Raw genomic sequence first — 12,991 nt, 5'->3', positions numbered from 1 at the left:
AACTCATTAGGAGTTTGACAATTTTTTTTTGAGTAAAATCAATTTTATTTGAAGCAAAAAAAAACAGTTTGTGTCCAGAAAACCCTTTTTTTTGAATGAAAATCTCTACTCGATAATAAAAAACTACTTAGATATTTATCTGAAAGTTTTTTAAGTTTAAGCGTAATGAAAACAATATTTGATAAAATGTAAAAGTATATTTGAAGTAAATTTTGCATGCACGTGGCTTAAAAGTACAAATTGTTTGTGAATCAAACGTTTTATTTTAAAGAGGTTTCATTGAAACTTCTGGTATGTTTGATTTAATATATTTCCATGAAACAAAAAAGTTTTTTGTCAACCGACGACAGTTTCTTGAGACGAGAATCTGGTTTGGTTGTAGCAATAGTTTCATCCAATCACGGAAAAATCCAAAAATACTTGACAAGAATTTAAATGTAATTGTTATAATATCAAGCCATACTTCTATGAAAGATTTTGTATTATTGATTTAATTGAAAAAGTTTTTTATAAGGAAAATTTCATTTTTACGCATTTGAAATCAAAATAATACCATTCACAATTATTTGAACCTAATTTTTGCTCTATTGTCACTTAATGTGATAGACAATTTTAAGATAATAAGTTATCATTTTTTCAAACATATAATTTTTTTAATTCATTTCTTAAAAAATTCACATTAATATTATTATAGTAAAATTATTGAAGATTATATATTTATTTTTTAATAAACAAACATTGAACTATTATATCGTGTGTGACTGCAAGACGTGTTCAAATTCTTAACTTAATTAAACAAGAATAAAAATATTTATTTTGGGAAATTTCCTAAACAAATTTCGAAAGAGTAATAAAAATAAGTGTATTTCTCTAAAGAGAAACGATTCATGTGAAATCCTTCATAGTATATGAAGCAGCACTTTATGTTTACTTAAGTATGGTTTGTAAAATAAATTCTAGTAAATAATTTTATTTAAAATTCTTATGAAAATTGTATCTAAATAATGATCAATAACGGTTAGTTTAAATATCATACACCTATACATGCAGCTATCGCCATATAAGAAATAAGTAAGTTGTACATGTATAGTTGTATGGGTGTACATGAGTGAGCTAAATATTTTTATTGCCGCGTTGTGTTTTGTTTAGGTAAAGTGCCGGTATGATAAACTTATAGGACGCTAGAGATGCGTTAGTCATTTTCCGTTGGTAATTGGTCAGATATAGTTCAGTTGTTTCATCATACACTAGTGATTTGTGGTGCTAAAAAAGGTACGTTATTCTTATTAAATTCTTAAATGTATAAATGATTCTGTATGTTTTTTTAAACATTTGAAAGTGGTGGAAATTTTTGAAAAAGAAATATTTTGGTTGGTTATAGTGAAAAGTATTTTATTATACGAAAGAATTTGAAAAAATAAGTGTTCTACATGGCGGATGAGGAACCAAAGAAGTGTTTGAATGATTGGGGATTCAGTGATTTAGTGGATCTATTTTCAGGTTCATATTAATATTTAACTATTCATCTGTCTTGAATTTATCGATATTCTGTACAGAAAGTATCATTGACTTTTCAATTATTACTTCTGATTATAATACACAAAACTGTCATTTCTTTTTTTTATATTTTTATGCGATCTTCTTTACATTTCCAATCGGCAGAACAAGAAATCACTTATGAACTAGCTTAAAAATCGCTATCCACGGATTTAATCAAGGAATGTGGTTCCTGTTGTGGTTTGGCAAAAGAATAAATTTATTGAACAATGGAAAATAGCATTTGGAACTACGCAACGCGTCATTCAGTCTGAAAACGTCATTGTAAGTCACTCAGTTTCGGATACGCATCGTAATATTATAATTAAATAATTCATATTTTAATAAAATATATACTTTTATTATTAATAAAAAGGATGACTCAACACCATTGAGTGAATCTACCGAAACAGCTCTATGTTACACAAACCGACCCTAAAACACTTTGTAAGTTATTTATCACTTTACATCTTAAATTTACGTTGTAAATATGTAATATAATTTTTATATAATATTAAATGTTGAAGAAAAAAGAACATATACGGGAGAAAGCGAGTATAGAAAGCGTTTGAAAAATTAGAAGGAGATTATTAGATGATTTGTTAAGTAAAAGAAGTAACTTAGCAGATCCTTTGTTAGCTGATTATAAGAGAAACAATAGACTGTCCGACGTATCATCTTTTTTGCTGTGCGATTGTATTGCTGATGATTTAGTCGTGTGATAAAATATAGGTAAGAATTGTTTTTTATATATTTAAGACTATTATATGTGTCTTCTTTTTGATTAATTCATTTATCAATTACAAAAATTTATGGTACAAATTAACTAATAGTTTGAATAAAGTACCAAATAATTTCTATTTTCAGTAAGTTTGTGACGCAAGATTATATCGATTTAACAAACCAAATTAAAAAATGGTTCCCAACTGAGGATTCAACGACGTATTTTCGACCAGGAATTCCTAAAAGTCTTTCCAAAACAAAAAATCTAAGAAAACCTGGTGGCAGATTGTATGATAAAATTAAAAATCGCAAATCTTTATTTGCCCAATTAACAGGTACAGTTAGACGCAAAGACCAATCAGAAAATACAGATGAAGATGAATTGAACCACTAGGTAACTTTTTTTAACTAACAATGTTTCACACGCACATATGTATGTAGATAGAATGTATAATACATACTAAATGTTAGATGGAATAAACATTACTATTGTTATTCAGCTGAAGACGTAGCTGAAAGTTTGGTATGGTGGGATCATAATCGTGATTTTTACACTAAGTGATCATCATTGGAAGTAACAGCTAAAGCTCGTAATGGATATAATAAGAATCAAAGGAAATGTCTTCGCTATCTAAAAAGTATCCGTGCTAAAAGATCCAACCATGGTTTCGTTTAGTAAATATTGATTGTTGTGAGCTGTAGACAACCTCTGAATCAAAATCTATGAGCATGGATGTTTCGTCACAAAAGTGTTTGATCAAACTATTAGAAAGAAAAAAGTTAGACAGACGACGTTCAAGAGCTGTTAAATATAATGGATGATGAAATACTAATTTGTGTAAGTGAAATAACTATTTATTATCTTCCCTTCATGTCTACGATGATTTATTGAAATGTTACATACAGTGCCAACGTTTTGCTGAAATATTATAGTACCTTTTGCCGTTCCTCCACGAGCTGGTGTATCTAAAGTTGATAAAGAGTATTGGAAACCAACAATATTAGAGAGCCAACAAGGATGTGCAGTGCATGCTAAAGTAGTTAACAATATATATTAAAAATTATCAAGGAATGTCAATATTCAAGTAGGTAGTCTATAGAGATTGTGTTATTTTTACAGTCTTACAACAGAATTTTTTAAGTAATAAAAATTAATTTTGTTTTTTCCATTCATATGGAGTTACAATGTTGTATTGTAAAATGTTGAAAAATATGATATTGTTTAAATATTAAAGAGATTTTCGTACAATTCAATATATAACAATTAACTTTTAATTATCCACAGTTTACTTGTCTTATACACATTGTAAAATAATCTTTTTCTTCCACACGGACGGCCGTTTGGAGATCTTGCCCCCCTTCCTGAAAGCTCCCGTTCAACCCAATGCCCGTCCCCCCCCACCACCTGTCCAGCCGATCGCCTCGACTCGGCCCATACTTTTCACGCTGTGCCTAGTTCAGGGATGATACCTTGATCACCCCTCTTTCTAATCGTTTTGCTTCACCTTTTCAAAACCGCCTTTTACTTTGTTTCCCACACCATCTTATCTGTCTGGCCCTGTTGGCTGTTCCGTTACAACGCAAACAAATTGGCACGTTGGTACCAGCCCGGGCTTTTGAACATTTAACACCTGATACCTGATGCAACTCTAACTCATGGTCAGTAAGCTTCTTGAGCGTATTAAAATTAATTTAATTACTTCTGTGTGGTTAGAATGAAAATTGAGTTTAGAAATGGTTATTATATGTCCATATTGCGATTGTCATTTTAAATAAATGAAATGGAACCTATTTGTTCACTGTAAATTAAAACACAGTGTTATATTTTAATCGAGCGGTTTAATGTCAAACAACCATTCGTTACGAATTACATTGTGATTTATTAATTCTTTAAAGGAAACATATTCGGTTAAAACATAATTCCTGTAAGAGGATAATAATAATGATAATTTTTAGTAATTTTAAAGATTCAGTAGCTTGTGGCAATGATATAATATTGATACTATAACCATTATCTCCAATAATAACAACCCTTCAACAAATTCTACTACCAAAATAGTGTCAGAAAGATCACACTTAATGATTAAAAAATCAGTTCATAGTGGCAGCCCCGGATTGTTTTCGTGCTAAATGACAGTTACATGCTAATCACCAATCTAATCAAGATCCTGGCAATACAAGTATAAGTTAATAACCATCCGAATTATTGAATCGTGTGGTGTTCATTTTAGTTAAGAAGTCCTCCAAATAAAAACGTGTGTGTTATGATTCTGAAGGAGAATGAAATCCTGTGCTATTATGACTAATCCTTTGGAAAAATTTTTATAACTGAACAGCAAATAAAGGAATTTTTTTCAAGTAACTGGAATGTGTTTCATTAAACCACAACTTTTTACAAGCGAATACTGTTTCTTAGGCCAAAAATTCAAGGAGAAAAAAATAATTCAGGTTTTAATAGGCTAACGGGGAATTTATAGTTCATGCGTCAAGTATATAAAAAAATTTCTGGAGCTGCCAAATGTTTACAAATGTTATTGATGAATATATGTGTAATAAAAGAAGCGAAAGTTGGGTGAACTTGATAGTTTTTTATTAAAAGGGTTACCCTTTTGCGGGAACTGAATTGAATTTGTAACTAAAAAGGTCTTTACCCTTTAACTATGTACTTCGACGAACTAGAAATTACACAACCCTTTCGGTTCTCAGATTTCCAGTAGGATAAAATTGTGTAATCTACTATAAAAGAACGTTTTACCCCAGAATATTCATCAAAAATTGGAAATATATTGTTTAGCTCTGAGACATCGAACTATGCATCGAGAAGATTCATTTTGGAATTCGAACATGAATGAAATATTAAAAATTGTAATTAACGAACTGAAATATTTAGAAAGTGAGGGCCTTTGAAAAATTCTACGGAAAATGGTACGGTGTCAATTTATTTTACATTAGCTATTGTTTGTGGGCGATAATTTGGTGATTCACTATTTACTAGGTTTTCAAATGAAAGTTTTACTCTACTTATTTGGTATGCAGATTTTGTTTGTCGAGAACCCAAAGATATTATGCAAAAACAACAGTAAAAAAATCGAAAATTACTTCGAACAGTAAAAACCTATAATGATGAGTGGTAGAGATCTAACGTGTGGGTATTAAAATCATGGCTATTTCATGACCTAACCAAATTTCCATTTAAACTAAAATCTGTATGCTGAGATTATGCAGGAATTTTTAGTGAAGGTTATATGAGAAGACGAAATTCCTTACAAGTATATAGTTTACTTAGTGAAAAAACTGTATCATATCTCATTATCTACTTGACTAACTTCGGATGCAAAATTTTACTTACGGAACGGAATGGTTTCAATAAAAACATTCCACTATTCACACAGAAAATAATTTAAGAATGGGCTTACATTGCAGTGGCTTCTGAAATGTTTTACTTAGTGAATTTCTCAGTTTCATGATTGGTCCTTATTCCCTTGTGAAAATGAAATGACCTGGCCAGTTATTTTTTTAAAACTTAAACAATTGCTAGTAATTTTGTTGAGTAACTCTAATTGATGGTTTGTAATTATTGAAAACAGTATCAACTCATTTAACCGAATCATCAGGAATTATTTTAAAAATTATATAAATACACATGATCTAAACCAAATTACAGTTTATGATTCAAATTAGGCTCGTATTCTTCACTTTTGACAGGTCCTTTAATTACCATTATCTTGCAATGCGATTTGAGCAAATCATGGTGGATTTCATCATCACGCTCAAGTTAATTAAAAAATCTAGAAAAAATATCTGTTATAGTTCGCACTTATGAATCAGTTTAATTTTAAATGAAAGATTTCTTTCCAAAAAGGTTTTGAAAAATGTGTTTATTTTCTATCGGTAGTCCATCAATCGAAACTAAAATAACAGATTTAATTAAATGAACATTATTTGGTTAAGATATCAAACAACACCATTTTGAGTTAAGTGGTACGTTTGTTTATTACTTCTGGGGCTATGGTCAATAGTAATTAAGTATATGAAAAATATGGATCTTAAAAACTATAAGTAAATAAATTTGGTAAAATTAGTATAGTTTTAGTAGATGAAGATAATGTAACGTTCCTAATTTCATTGTGTCGCTGATTCGTTTGAGAACCCGTATCATGCTCCGAATTATGTACCACCGAAATGTGGGAGGTTTTATTTGAGCCCGGGATTTAATATTGAATCCAATCCCGAGTGAGGAAATATGCAATCGCAATGGACAAAATTATATCATTGGTTGAGTTAAATTTTTGTAAGTTTATATGTAGTCTTTAGATATAGATTAAAAAAGGTTTTGTTAATTGTAGTTGTAAACCCTTAAACAATGATTAACCTATAAATCATGACCAGAAAAAAAAATAATAAATTTATGACTTTTTTCATTGATCTTCATATCAATCAACCTTCAATAAAAATTTTCACATAAAATCATATAAGCTTTTCCACCGAATGAAATTTTCCTGAATTAAAAAAGTATATTTCATATTTAGAACAAAATTTATAAGAAAAATAAATTGAACTTAATAGTCCTCATCACTTAATATTAAATAGTAATTGTATTGTACTAATCGGAGGTTGATTAAGAGTACAATTTTAAAACAGTTTTACAAAACTTATTATGTACTTTTATAAGAATTACATCTTATTCGATTAAAATAAACTATTTGCGTGTTGAATAAAACAGAAAAAACAGTTGCTATGAACATAAAAAATAGTTTTTCATGAATTGATCTGAGATGTACGGTAAAGTAATCATCATTCTAGTCAACTGATTGTTCGTTTTATTCCAATTGTATAGAATAGTGTTATCTAGCTCAATATTTGTTTTGCATGATTACTTAAAAAAAAACCTGAGATAAAATCGATTTGTTGTGTTATAATAATTGCGAAGATGGTTTCTGTAATTAAGGTAATATTTCTTTCAACTTAAATTTACTTCTTTAATAAATTTTCAGTCCAACTGAAATACATACTTTTAAATCACCTAAAAATTATCCAATTTAAGTGAAACTTAGTGAAGTGAAAAAGAATAAGACACTATTATTATCCTCAAAGCATTAATGGCTTCAAACTAATTTTAGTTTTGTTACATTAAATTATCTTTTCGGATTGTTGTCAAGAACCTATAGACTTGGGCTCTAACTAATCATATCTCGTCAGCTCAGAAACATTTCATTTGGAATAACAAAATTGTCAAACGTAACAGCGCAGTAGACTCAAGTAAAAAGTTCGCGCATTTGGCTGTATTCAAACGTACGGAGTACTTGATTGAAGGGATGGCCGAAACCACCATATTGTGGAAAAAGAATGAAACCAACGCGAAAATGTGCGAAAAGGTCGTAGGAATATTATTGTAAAAAGTCAGCATCCTAACGTAAAGGAACCCTTGCAAAAAAATGCGAAAGCGTGCAAAAATGACTTTTTCGGTAATATCTCGAGAACGGCTGGAGATATGGAGAAAATTTTTAAGTAAACGTTGTAGAGAATTAAATTCTCTACAAAAAAGTATTTATACATTTTTTACGTATCTCTTACCGCTTATAAATTATATGCCATCAGAGGGACCGTGGAACGTCGAATTTTTCAAAAAATTATTGTATATTTAAAAAATATTTTATTTAAAAAAGACCTAATCAGAGGGCTTCTTTATTACTCTGACAATATCTTTAAAGGTCAATGAGCTTTTCATTAATCAATATTAATTTAAAAATTTTAAATTAATTTTTATTATACTTAATCGAATTGAATTTTCTTTTTTCTATACCATTCGATTCAGCGTAAAATTTATGATGATTTATGACGATAGCGCCATCTAAAGTTATAAGCACAGTTTCTTTCGAGTATGTACCGACAGATAAAATAAACAATCAATTTATCGATAACTGGTATATGTCATGTGTCAAATTCAATTGATAAAAAAGTTTTTTCTATTTGTACACGCTGGTGTGCGTTGGTCTATGTTGACAAGAGCGTCTGTCATTGTTTCCTGAGGTGTTTTGACACAAAGAAACAAACGCAGTACGCACTAAAAATTTAAAATCTCATTGTCGTGATGAATCACTGTCGATTATACTTAGTATCTAGTAGTCACTGGAAGCTGTCAGTAAAGTAATAAAAATATTATTATCAAAAATCAAGTAAATTTCATAATTTACAAGTGGAGCTCAAAATTTTGGAAAATGTAGAAGCCTTTAGAGCCTGGAAGTTCTCCTGTAGATTGGTGTGAAGGAAATTACAGCATATCACCAGATATAGCAGAATTTATGAATACTGTTAGTATATTTTTATTCTAAACATTACTTGTTTATATCAAATTAGAATTGAAGTCTTATTGTTTCTTTATTGTTGATATAAGATTCTGGATATTTCTATAGTAAATATATACTTACTTATAAAGAATCTAAAAAATTATCACAAGTTTCGATCAAAGATTATTATGATATTGATAATTAAAAATAATAATGATATCATTATGATTGGTGCAACAGTAAAGCTTTTAACGTTCTCAATTATTCATTATTTGTTTTTGTAGTTTAGCAATGTCGTCTTCTTATTACTTCCACCAGTACTGATGCATTTATTCAAGGACTATGGAAGATTTGTTAATCCAGCTATACATATTATTTGGTTCTTGTTGATGGTTGTTGGACTTAGCAGCGCATATTTTCATGCAACATTATCTCTAATAGGTAAATTTTTATTATGTTTCATTAAATGTTTAAACAATTTTTTTACCCTTAAATACAAATTCTATCTTAATTTTCAGGCCAATTATTGGATGAATTAGCAATTTTATGGGTTTATATGTCTGGATTATGTTTATTTTTCCCCCGAAGATATTTTCCAAACGTCTTCAGGAATAACAGAAAACTATTTTCTATGTTCGTTGTTTTGCCAACATTGATAGCTACTGGTTTAGCTATTGTACATCTAGTAGCAAACGCATTTGCTTTGATGTGTCTAGCTATTCCAGCATTTGGTTTTATGATTATTGAACTCAGGAGGTAAAATATTTCAAATATATTAAACCGTCTGAAGTAGTATTATGAATTTCATTTTATTATTTATTTTTTCTACTGTATTGTTTTTCAGAACAAAATCAATGAGAGTCTATCGATTGGGTGTAAGATGTGGGGCTGTTTGGGTACTAGCAGTGGCTTGTTGGCTAAATGATCGTTTGTTTTGCGACACTTGGATGAATTTAGTAGCAGAAGAGAAACCTCAGCAATCAGCAGTACTGAAGTATTGGCCGAAAAATGATTTTGAACTTGGAATTCCTTATGTAACAATTAAATGTTACATTCGGGCAGATAATAATACAAATATATAAACTATAATTTTTTATTAACAGAGAATGATTCATAGTGTCAATACCATGTCTTGTAAACATTTTAATCCTAAAATATTAAGTCTGTGATTTAATTTCTAATCAACGTTATTCACAGATACATTTATACTATGTTTAATTGACTTATCATAAATATTAATGAATTTTTTATATTAGAAATTTTCTATAATTTCTATGAGTAAATTTATTTTATATTATTAATTAATAGAAAGTGATGTTATTGATTTATTGAAATGTGCGAAGATATATGATAAAGTCTGTATATTTGTGATAAAATTCCAAATGTTAATTAAGTACTTAATTAAATCTCTTGAATAGAGAAATTCTTAAAAATTTTATTTATAAAAGGTTGTTAAGCTCAAAGTATCATGTTAGATTCGATAAATTTTAATGGATGTATTGACTTAATATAAATGTTGATTATAAAATAGACATCAGTATTTTTATGTATAACGTTTATTTAAAACTCCATTCTTTGTATAATACCATGTAAGAACCAAAACGTCGGATGTTTATGTGATTACTTTTCGGATAATAATAATTAAAAATCATGAACAAAGTAAAACTAATGATAAATAGTTAAATAAGTCGTTTCTTTGTCTTTTTTCGATGTTCAACTCAAAGTCTAAAATATTAACCTATTTTAAAATTATGTTAAATTATGAGAAAACTTGAATTAACTCAACTATTAGGTATATTATTTACAAGGTAAAGTTTTACAGTTTTTATGGTAAAATGTACAATTTTAATTTGACAATAATACGCAGATAAAATATGTTGTTAATTAAATGAAAGATAACCATTAATTTTTAATTGAAATATAACTAAGGTATATTTCGTACGTAAATCGTAAACGTACAAGCATATTTAACTAAATTTATATCAACGAATTTCTCCGAAGGTACAATTTATTATAAAATAAAACTTATCTGTTGCATTGCTAAAAGATACAATGCAGTGCGCTTGACCAATACAGCATTTATAAGCATTGGCAATCATTAAAAATACATCTTCTGCAAATAGATTATTAAATTTATTTTTATAACTGTCGTAGGAAGCTTCGTAGATTCATTTCGAATCAAATTTGTTTACTTTTTAAACATCACAGCTTCTTGAGGAAGTATTCACCGTATGCTGAATTATTTGTAGATTATCGTCGATGACATTTTTTTTTGTTTCATTCATGTTCTGTTTTACAAAATGTCAGCAACTCGATTAAATTTGACAATGATTTAATTATTACCCCTTTGAACACTTGTATGGGATCGAGTTAATGCAGTGAAAAAAGATCCCCTGCTGATGGCAGAGGTGCGAGACCACCAGTCACATCAGGTAATTGTGTTAAATCAGGTAAATTCGAAATATGAGATTTTACTTCAGCTCGAACAGCACAAACCTTTTTTAATTTTTCTTTGTAGTCCTGAAAAAACATGTAATAAGTATTTCAATGATATATTCATACTTTTATTGATAAGTAATTCAAAATGTTGAATAAAGTTTAAAAGATTCTTACTTCTAGTGTTGTTTGTGCCTGCTGTAACAATTGTCGTTGAGCTAGTGTGTAATCCCTAAGCATAGTAAGAAGTCGTCGTCTATCCTCCATTTCAGATTGTAAACGTCCATTATAATCAGCTAAAAGAGCTGCAGCCTCATTAACAGCAATACTCAGTTGATCTGCTGATGCTCTATCAGCAAGATTGGCCAGAAGAGATACTTCTGGGAGTAGAGAAGCAATTCTTTCTCACACTGGCGTCTGATGATGCTGTATTTTCTAAATCCTAAAATAAATTCATAGAGTAATTACAAAAATATTACAATAAAATTTCTAAAATATTTAGAGTATTATATTCATATAAAGAAAATAGGGTTTAAAAAATAATAATTTTATTGACGATAATATTTTTTAACTCTTGAAGAAGAAGATATTTTTCTTACATAATTTTTCTTTTAATTTATTCGATTGTTAAGTTCCGGTTATCAGGAAGGTTTGAAAATTTGCACACATGTATGAAACGATGTTAAAATTGCATTAACATTGCGGAATGTTGCAAATGTTGATAAATTTTTGTATTCTGCAACATATAAATAAAAAAAAAGAATTGAATCCTCTATCGATCTGTATATATAAAAATTATTACTTTTTTTCAACCTAATTTTCCATAGTTTAATTATTTTGAAAACTTAGAAAAATTTTTAAAGATTTTCAACTTGAGTCAAAAAGCATTTTCGACTCAACACCAAGAATGTCCATAGCTGATGACTATTCATATAGAATAATAGCAGTAATAAAATTTTATATGTTTACAGTAGGATTCAATGGGCCCTTTTCTATCTTTTGCACTTTCACTAGAGGAGTATGCGATCTCACTCGCACTTATATTTTGTAGTGTACTCCGCAGGTGTATAAAAGTATAGTGAGTGTGAGTGAAACGGAAGAAACTGCCGTTCTCTCTTGCACTTACACTTTTTTATGCGCCGCGCAGGTGCAGAAAAATGTAATAAGTGCGAATGAAAGGAGAGATATGTCGTTCTCTCTCAGCGGCAGTAACGTAAGAAATGAAAAGTCCCCCAATTAATTTTTTTTATCATTCTCACGTGGATTAAAATAAAAATCCAAGTAAGAGAGCATACTCTATCATAAATTTTACGCTGAATCGAATGGTATAGAAAAAAAAATTCAATTCGATTAAGTATAAAAAAAATTAATTTAAAATTTTCAAATTAATATTGATTGATGAAAAGCTCATTAACCTTTAAAGATATTGTCAGAGTAATAAAGAAGCCCTCTGATTTGGTCTTTTTTAAAAAAAATATTTTTTAAATATACAATAATTTTTTGAAAAATTCGACGTTCCACGGTCCCTTTGATGGCACATAATTTATAAGCGGTATGAGATACGTAAAAAATGTATAAATACTTTTTTGTAGAGAATTTAATTCTCTACAACGTTTACTTAAAAATTTTCTCCATATCTCCAGCCGTTCTCGAGATATTACCGAAAAAGTCATTTTCGCACGCTTTCGCATTTTTTTGCAAGGGTTCCTTTACGTTTAGGATGCTGACTTTTTACAATAATATTCCTACAACCTTTACGCACATTTTCGCGTTGGTTTCATTCTTTTTCTGCAATATGGTGGTTTCGGCTATCCCTTCATTGGACTATAGTAGCAAACTTATGACGACATTATTACCTGAACTTAAATATGTAATTCACTAGAGAAATTCAAAACAATGTCTCAATTTAGGAATGATTGTAACCAAAATCCATAGAATCCTTAAATTTAATTAATCCTCATGGATGAAGAAGTATGTAGATCTAAATACAGATTTACGAAAAAATTCGA

The 12,991-nt window shown here is 29.1% G+C and overlaps 2 protein-coding genes across 2 annotated transcripts; one reads left to right on the top strand and one right to left on the bottom strand.

Annotated features, from left to right (window-relative positions):
• The first annotated feature begins 6,441 nt into the window (after positions 1-6,441).
• On the top strand, positions 6,442-9,900 carry LOC118064041 (alkaline ceramidase-like). The gene is made up of 5 exons (XM_035078394.1): positions 6,442-6,450; positions 8,487-8,570; positions 8,831-8,987; positions 9,065-9,302; positions 9,391-9,900. Exons 1-5 carry the CDS (start codon positions 6,442-6,444, stop codon positions 9,626-9,628), a joined length of 726 nt encoding a protein of 241 aa, XP_034934285.1. The 3' UTR covers positions 9,629-9,900.
• A 329-nt stretch (positions 9,901-10,229) lies between these two features.
• Positions 10,230-12,655, bottom strand: LOC118064042 (regulation of nuclear pre-mRNA domain-containing protein 1B-like). The gene is given in 4 exon segments (XM_035078396.1): positions 10,230-11,066; positions 11,160-11,388; positions 11,390-11,424; positions 12,644-12,655. Coding segments are annotated over 4 exon segments (426 nt in total). The 3' UTR covers positions 10,230-10,916.
• Positions 12,656-12,991: the final 336 nt, after the last annotated feature.

Source organism: Chelonus insularis, unplaced genomic scaffold (genome assembly GCF_013357705.1).
Source record: "Chelonus insularis isolate UGA/USDA-ARS -01 unplaced genomic scaffold, ASM1335770v1 contig_156_pilon, whole genome shotgun sequence".
In the NCBI taxonomy this organism is placed as follows: Eukaryota; Metazoa; Arthropoda; class Insecta; order Hymenoptera; family Braconidae; genus Chelonus; species Chelonus insularis.
Note: the sequence above shows the minus strand (reverse complement) of the source record. Positions and strands in the feature narration are given on the sequence as shown.